This window comes from Schistocerca nitens, chromosome 5 (genome assembly GCF_023898315.1).
Source record: "Schistocerca nitens isolate TAMUIC-IGC-003100 chromosome 5, iqSchNite1.1, whole genome shotgun sequence".
Lineage (NCBI taxonomy): Eukaryota > Metazoa > Arthropoda > Insecta > Orthoptera > Acrididae > Schistocerca > Schistocerca nitens.
In genome coordinates this window covers 440,572,202-440,581,411 of record NC_064618.1, presented here as the reverse complement: position 1 = coordinate 440,581,411, position 9,210 = coordinate 440,572,202, and the positions used below count along the sequence as shown (strand labels likewise).

At 37.5% G+C, this 9,210-nt stretch overlaps 1 protein-coding gene across 1 annotated transcript in view; it reads left to right on the top strand.

The window, feature by feature from the left end:
• The window catches only part of LOC126259631 (probable asparagine--tRNA ligase, mitochondrial), a 71,306-nt gene that overhangs the window by 216 nt on the left and 61,880 nt on the right, over nt 1-9,210 (top strand). Inside the window, exon 2 of the mRNA XM_049956553.1 lies at nt 84-655. Within this exon, the coding sequence (XP_049812510.1) occupies nt 84-655 (572 nt within the window). The remainder of the gene's footprint in view (nt 1-83; nt 656-9,210) is intronic.

Below are 9,210 nucleotides of genomic sequence, written 5' to 3'. Positions count from 1 at the left end.
AACCTATAAACTAAATAAAAATATAAAAAATAGCTATTTGATGGTAATTGAGATGCTTGTGTAATTTTGTGATATGATTTTAGGGATGGGTAAAGGGCCTGAGGAAGATGAAGGACTTGACATTTGTCGATATTAATGATGGCTCTTGTGTAAAAAGATTGCAGATTTTGATTCCAACCCGCGACAAACCCAATCAACTGGCATTTGGAGCGTCAGTGAGAGCATCTGGATTACTTAAAACAAATAGTAAAGGTGATTTGGAACTGTCGGCGAGTCACATTCAAGTAATCGGGCCTTGTGTTTTCACAGATGGTTATCCATTCGCAGCCAGGAAATCATATCCACCAGATTATGTGCGTCAGTTTTTGCATTTAAGGTCAAGAACAACTACTTTTGGTGCTCTTCTGCGGATGCGAGGAGCTGTGTCACATACTGTACACAAATATTTCAATAAACTTGGTTTTCTTTATATTCACACTCCAATATTAACAGCTAATGACTGTGAAGGTGCAGGAGAAGTCTTTCTTGTAATGCCTGAAAGCAAAACGTTACGTGAAGAAATGTCAAAGTCAGGATGCAGTGAAGAAGAAGCATATTTCGATTCTAAAGTCTTTCTCACAGTTTCAGGACAGCTACATTTGGAAGCTGTACTAAGGTAAGCACAATTGCATTAGTTATACACATGTATATATTTCTGATTTGACTTGCTTATGTTCAGAACAAAATGTCTATTCTTATTCATTTCACAATAGAGTTCATTGGTATTGTATTTGCTTAGCACATATTTTGGGAAGATACGATCTTGTCTTTGTTATGACTTCATATAGAAAACACTAACTTACATGCAGTTACTAAGCATAACAACATTCATGTACAGATACTGTACACAGAAAATGTAAGCAACACAGAGAATATAATAAAATTTTGTTTACATCTACATTTATATCCTGCAAATCACCTTGAGATGCTTGGCAGAGGGTATGTCTTCATTGTTCAGACATCACTCCACCTTGTCACTGGCTCCATAAAGTGCATGCACATTACCCACTGTGCTTTGTTTCTGCTGTTTGAAATGAATCAGCATTCCAACATTACATAGTCAGTACCGTATTAGGATATTAAAATTAGAGAAATGGGAAATCCAGTATAATCTTATTAATTGTATCATCACAGAACAAAAATTACCCCCTCCCCCTGATCTGTTAGTGAAATATTTTGATGTTGGCAGTTACGGACAATAGACTCGCTTTTGGGTTTGGAATTATTAGTGCAGTTTGTTGTTTGTGTTAGAGATGTGATGGATCAAGAGAAATACTGTGCTACGAATTGTCAGCTTTGATCAGTGACTATATGTTAATGGCTGCCGCTATGTCATATTTTATATATTCACAGTTTTGGGATAAATAGGAATGTACAATATGAGTCAAAGGCTTTGGCCTGTGGCATAGGAGATCTGCAGTAAATGCCGTAAACAATGTGGCAACTATAATGTGATGTCAGTAGCACTTTTTTCAAGTGGTCGAAGCTACACAACAGTCTTTCACTGCAACTAGATTTTTTAACCCTCACATTCGTTGGATTCGCCAACTCACAACCAAACTGCCACCTCCAACATAATCTAGACATCATCAGGCTAAGCTACAGATCAGTCTCACCACACCCACTTTTATTTGCTTGCACATTCGTTGGTGTCGTCAACTGATAACAAAATTGTGAATATACACACCAAACGGTGACAGCACAGCAACCATTAACTTTGTCAGTGTTCAAAGCCGACAGCTCATATTAAATATTCCTCTTTGCCCAAGTTTTGCTGTTGGTTGGTGAAGGCAATGAATGTGTGTGTGTGGGGAGGGGGGGGGGGGGAGAGGAGGAGTAACACCCTTATTATGGTGACAGACTGATCTGTAGCGTAGTCCGAGGTATAGGTTACATTGAATGGTGACAGTTTGGTTCCGAGCTGTCAAATCCAAGGACTATACAACTGAAAAGAACTAGTTTTGGTGACAGGCTATCTGTACCTTATTCCATTTGAAAATTTTGCTACTGATATCATGTTGTAGTTGCCATTTGTCGATGGTATTTTTTCCATGTTTCCTATGTCACGGGTCAGGGCCAACAGTCTGTATTGAATAATCATCTGATTTAGTTTTATATTTTTTGTTAGTGGTGGATATTATTACATATTTTTGTTAATTACGGATATTACAACATAGTTCATGAGTAGCTCCCTGGATGTCACAGTGGTGGATGACATGCTAATCATGAGTACATTCCCACTGTTATTCGATGTAATTGCTAAATGTGTGAAAAGTTGTGTTGTGGAAAAGGTGTGGGAACGACTAAAGTTATCGTAGCTCAGACCAGGGACTAGCATATGTGGAATTGTCGGCAGTACAACATATGGTATTCTGTCAGGAAGTTGGTTGTGGTTGTTGTTTTTTTTTTTTTTTAAAAAAAAAAAGTCTTCAGATTTGTTTGATGCAGTTCACCACGAATTCCTCTCCTGTGCTAACCTCTTCATCCTCGAAGTAGCACTTGCACCCTGTGCGCTCAATTATTCATTTAATGTATTCAGATCTCTCATAATTCGTACCCTCTAGTACCTAGTGCCTTAACACATGCCCTATCATCCTAGCCCTTCTTCTTGTCAGTATGTTCCTCCTTTGCTGATTCTGTGGGTGAATCTCATTTCCTATCATTTCATCTGATTTTCAATATTCTTCAATAACACCACATCTCAAATGCTTTGATTGTGTTGTGTACCAGTTTTCACACTATCTGTGATTCATTACCATACAGTGCTGTGCTCCAAATGTATATTCTCAGAAGTTTCTTCCTCAGATTAGGGCCCTTGTTTGATACAAGTAGACTTCTTATGGTCAAGAATGGCTTCTTTGCCTGTGCTAATCTGCTTTTTATGTCATCCTTGATTCATCCAAGATAGCACAATTCCTTAAATTTTTGATCCCCAATTTTGATGTTGAATTTCTCACTATTGTCATTTCTGAAACATCTTGTAACCTTTGTCTTTTACCTGTTTACTCTAAATCCACATTTTGTAGTCATTAGACTGTTTGCTCTATCCAGCAGATCCTGTAATGTCATCAGTGAATCGTATCATTGATATCCTTTCATCCTGAATTATAATTCCACTCTTGAACCTTTCTTTTAGCTCTGTCATTGCTTCTTTGATGCAGGCCTATGTATTGAACAGTAAGGGCAAAAGACTAATCCCTTTTTAAACCAAGCACTGTATTCTTTACCTTCCAGTCTTTTGTTCCCTATTGGTTCTAGTACATATTGTGTATTACTGATCTTTCTCTGTAGCTTACTCCTGTTTTTCTCAGAAAATTTTGAACATTTGCACCATTTTATGTTGATGAATGCTTTGTCTGGGTTGACAATCCCATTGTGTCTCAGTGCTATAAGATTGTCTTGGTTTTTCTTTAAGCTAGCTTCCATTATCAGGTGCAAAGTGAGAACTGCCACTCTGACGACAGACAAACATAAGTGTAAGGAAGGAAACTGGGTAACAAACTGATAATCATCTAACAAATCCTCAATTTTCTCTACTGTTCTTCTGTATATTATTCTTGTCAGCAACTTGGCTGCATGAGCTATTAAGCTGATTGTGTGATAGTTTTTGCACATATTTGCCCTTACTATCCTCAGAACTGTGTGGGTAATATTTTCTGAAAGTCTGATGGTAAGTTGCCTGTCTCATAGATTCTACTCACCAACTTGAATAGTCATATGTTTGCCACATCCCCCAATGATTTTTGAAATTCTGATGGAATGTTATCTATCCATTCTTCCTTATTTGATCTCAAGTCTTCCAGAACTGTTTTAAATTCTGACTCTAATACAGGATACCCTATATCACTCATATTGACTCAAATTTCTTCTTCTCACATGTCATCAGGCAAGTACTTCCCTCACCTATCTACTCTCTCTCCTGCATTTTAAAGTGAAATTCTCATTGCACTCTTAGTGTTACCACCCTAGCTTTTAATTTCCCTGAAGGTTGCTTTGAATTTTCTATATGCTGAATCAGTCCTCCAAAAGATCATCCATTTTTTCGATTTCTTCACATCTTTCCTGCAGCCATTTCACCTCAACTGCCCTGCCTTTGTTATTTACTTCACTCCTAAAGGATTTATATTACTTTATTCCTGCCTTTCCCTCTACGTTTTTGCACTGCATTCTGTCACTGATCAATTGAAGTATTTCACCTGTTACCCAGTTTCCTTCCTTACACTTATGTTTGTCTGTCCAACATCCGTGATTGCCATTTTTATAGATCCCCACTCCTTATTACAGTACCCATGTCCTTAGCAAACTTCAAACATGCCTCATCATTCCTCAGTAGTCCAATATCCCACTTCCCTTCACACTGATTCTTTTGGACAATTCTCTTGAATTTCAGTCTACACTTCATCATTACTAAATTGTGACCTTAGAGTACATCTTATGATCCATTATCTTATTTTGGAATCTCTGTCTAACATGTTGCAATCCACCTGGAAGTTTCCAATGTCTCCCGATCTTTCCAATATACCTCCTCCTCTTGTGATTTTTGGACAGAGTAGCAACTTGCTTTTACCATCTGAAATTTATTCCAGCACTCGGTTAGTCTTTCTCCTCTCTCATTCCTACTGCAAAGGCAATTTTCTCCCATAATACTTTCTCCTATTCCTTCCCCTACAACCACATTCCGCATTCCAATCCCCAATGATGACAAAGTGCTCCTGAAGTGAGCAGGGTAGCTGGAAAGCAACAATAATGGAGAATAGCAACAAAGAAACCTTAGAGTTGATGACCAAAACAGCAAAGTTAAAAAATGAGTAACAATAAAGAATATAATTAAATAAGTAATAATAAATAAAGATATGAAGAAATTAATAATAATAATAATAATAATAATAATGAAAAAATCCAGATAAGTGATAATAGGACTCGCGAAGGTTCCATACAAATTTAGTGATGTATATAGATAGTTCACTCATCAAGGGAATAAAAAATCTCACTGATTTTTGCCTGTTACTGATATGATACAGGCAAGATTATGTCTACCCATTCCTGAGGAAAAGGGGTCATAACAGAAGGGCAGACAGACAGTCTGATAATGAATGACAATTTTTTTATGTATAGTTACAAATTAACAGTTCTTGGAATTTTTCATTTGCTTGTACTGTGAAACCTTGCTTCTTGCTGGATATAATGATTCTAGGTCAATGGTAGTACCCTATAGGTTTCAGTGAATGAGTTCATGAATATCAAATTATGTGACATAAATGGCCATACCTTTTGACTGCATTGACTTATAAACGTACATTTTCTACTCCGCCAAGGGGCTACAGACCTTCATATGTGACATAAATTTCAGCTGGAGAAGTCTACCCATTCCTGAGAGAGAAACAGTTTTGAATAGTGAGACAGACACTTGAACAGACAAGCAGACAGATGGACAACAGAGTAATCCTATAGGGGTTCCGTTTTGTTTGACTGAGGTACAGAACCCAAAAAGACAAAGAAGAAAAGAGAAGGGAAAATGGAATTTGTATGATAATAGAAGTTATGTCCATGAGATTGTCAAGTTGCTAGAATACGTTGGAGGGCTAGATAATTGGAGCAGACAGCTCTTTTCTGTGCTTATCTCCAACCCTGACGTTGTTCTTGTTATAAAACCTACTCCTTTGCACTCACCCTCTGCCTATTTCAGTCCCACCACTGCTAAAACATATCATGTCAAATGCAGAGCAACTTCCAAAGCCATGCATGTTATTAACCAATTAGCGTGTGTCTCCTGTGCAGCAGTGTATGTAGCAGTGACCGTCAGTATACTGATTGAGTCCATGAATGGCCATACAAGATAATAATTGTTGTTGTTGTTGTATTTTGTCTTATTTAATTATTTTCTTATTGCCCTTCCTTTTTAATTTTCCATGGTCTATACCTTTATCTTCCTCTAAGAAAGAACTAACAGTTCTGAGAGCTAGGATAGTTTATGTTCAGTAAACTAGATAAAAAATCAGTACAGTAGTGTCATATCTCAGTGAGGAACTTGAAACTTTCAGCACAGGGCAGGGGCATGTAGAGGAACTATGGCTCAAGTTTAAGAGAGTAATTGACCGTGTACCAGATAGATATGTACCCAGTAGAACAGTTCATAATGGGACGGAACGTCCGTGGTATACAACCACTGCATAATAGATGTAAAACAAAGTGTAGGGCTGTAGATAGAGAGATCCTGACTGAAGCATGTTTGACTGTTGATGCCTTCAATGACTACCTTAGTAGAATATTGTCAAATGATCTTTCACAAAACCCAAAGAAATTCTGGTCATATGTAAAGGCTGTTAGTGGCACAAAAGTTAATGTCCAGTCCCTAGTGAATGAGACAGCAACTCAAATCAAGAGCAAAAGTTGAAATGCTTAACACTGTTTTCAAATGTTCCTTTACAAAGAAAAATCCAGGGAAACTGCCCCAGTTTAATCCTCATACCACAAAAAAGATGAATGAAATAAGTATTAGCTTCCGTGATGTTGAGAAATAGCTGAAATCACTGAAACTGTACAAAGCTCCAGGGGCCGATTGAATCCCTGTTAGAGTCTATACTGAATTTGTTGGTGAGTTAGTCCCTCTTGTAACTATAATCTATCATAGAGTCCTCAAACTAAAAACCATGCCCAGTTCTTGGAAAAAAAGCACAGGTCACACCCGTCCACAAGAGGGTAGTAGAGGTGATCCACAAAACTACTGTCCATTATCCTTGAGGTCGATTTGTTGAAGAATCTTAGAACATATTCTGAGAGCAAACATAATGAGGTATCTTGAACAGAATGACCTCCTCAGTGCCAACCAGCATAGATTCTAAAAACATTGATCATGTGAAATCCAACTTGCAATTTTCTCACATGACGTACTGAAAGCTTTGGATCAAGGCAGTCAGGTAGATGCAGTATTTCTTGATTCCTGAAAAGCATTTGACATAATGCTACACTTATGCTTCTTGTCAAAGGTATGATCATATGGGGTATCAAGTGAAATTTGTATCTGGATTGAGGATATTTTGGTAGGGAGGAATCAGCATATTATCTTGGATGGAGAGTCATCGTCAGATGTAGAAGTAATTTCTGGTGTGCCCCCGGGAAGTGTGTTAGGGCCCTTGCTGTTCATGTTGTGTACTACTGACTTTGCAGGCAGTATTAATAATAACCTCAGACTTTTTTTTCCAATGATGCAGTTTCTGTAATGAAGTGCTATCTAAAAGAAGCTGCATAAATATTCAGTCAGATCTTGATAAGGTTTTAAAATGGTGCAAAGATCAGCAACTTGCTTTAAATGTTCAGAAATGTAAAACTGTGCAGTTCACAAAACGAAAAAACATAGTATCCTATGACTGTAATATCAGTGAGTTACTGTTGGAATCAGCCAATTCATACAAATACCTGGGTGTAACACTGTCATGGATAAAGCAGATGGTAGACTGGTTTATTGGTGGAAGACTGGGGAAGTGCACTCAGTCTACAAAGGAGATTGCTTATAAATCACTTGTGTGACTGGTTTTAGAATATTGCTCAAGTATGTAGAACCCGTGCCAAATACGACTAACAGGGGATATTGAATGTATACAGAGAAGGGCAGCACGAGTGGTCATAGGTTTGTTTAATCTGTGGGGGTGTGTCGCAGAGATACTGAAGTGACTGAACTGGAAGACTCTTGAAGATAGATGTAAACTTCCACAAGAAAGTGTAATAATAAAATTTCAAGAACCAGCTTTAACTGTTGACTCGAGGAATATACTACAATCTCCTATGTATTGCTCACATAGGGGTAGTGAGGGTAAGATTAGAATAATTACAGCATGCACAAAGGCATTCAAACAATCATTCTTTTCATGCTGCATATGTGAATGGAACAGGAAGAAACTCTATTAACTGGTGCAGTGGGACATACCTTCTGCCATGCACTTCACAGCAGTTTGCAGAATATAGGTGTTGATGTACATGTACTACAAATTTTCTCCTGAAAGTAAATATTGCCCCCCAGTCATGTTGCATACTTTGTTGGTAGGTTCAGTTGACCCCTGTTTTAAATCAACTGATTAACTGCCACCTACATGGAAGATTCAGTTAAGTTGGAATTCTTGTAGTTGTAATGATATTTTTTGTATATGTTTGGCATTTTTTCCCCGTCTCTCCTCTGTTCTGGAAATTCGTCTTGTCTACATCCATTTTCGGTAAAGGGAAGATGAAAAAGTCGCAGGAGATCATCTCCAGTGACTAGGATGGTGCGAAACAATTGTCATTTTGTTTATGGCCGAAAACTGCTTAGCGCTAACTGCTGCGTGACTGGGAGGATTGTCATGATGGGGTATACTATCATCTGTCCACCTCAGTGCAGTTTTTTTTTCATTCCTCCTATGTGATACTTTGAGGAATGTATTCATGGTAGTCCATCCCATTCTTGCTGGGAAAGGCAGAAAAGCAAAAAGAAAGACGAAACCAGTATTATGTATGAGTGTCTACTTTCCTGATGTACACAAATGACAAAAAGTTCTGGGGATTGAAAACTTGCAGTAGAGTTAAAATACTGTGAATTTTCAGTGAGTGTCATTCCCTCAGTTTGTAGCAAAGAAGTGCAATTGTGCCAGTTGTGGAAAGGCCAACAATTCTTCATTTTTAAATTTTTCCCATACAGATTTATATAAATTGTAGGATGTTTACAACCTGTTTATTTGTATTATTTTATTTATTTATTCATTCAGATAGCATCCCGTAATGATTTAGGATTTGTCTTCACAATACAATGAAGTAAATAGTCCAAAATGTCAAGGGGGACCTTTCCAGCATTTGCCTGAAATGATTCAGAAACACCTAAATCTTTTACCAGTATCTTTCTGTGTTCATCTACATTAATTGACAATCAGTAATAAACCTCAAAAAATTTGTGTTTGTTACTCAGTGCAATAGAGTTGTTTTCCCTCTTTGTGCTGAAGTGCGTGCTGTTAATTTTATTTATGTTCGAGGTCAATTTATTACATACTGCCCAATTTTAAACATTCTTCAGTGTTCCATTTGCTTTCTCTACAAGGAGTTCTTGTGTTTTATCAGTCACTATAATGTTGCTGTTATCAGCAAAGAGAACTTTTATTCCAAATGTTATATGTCTGGAAAACACTGACACATATTAAGAGCGGAGTT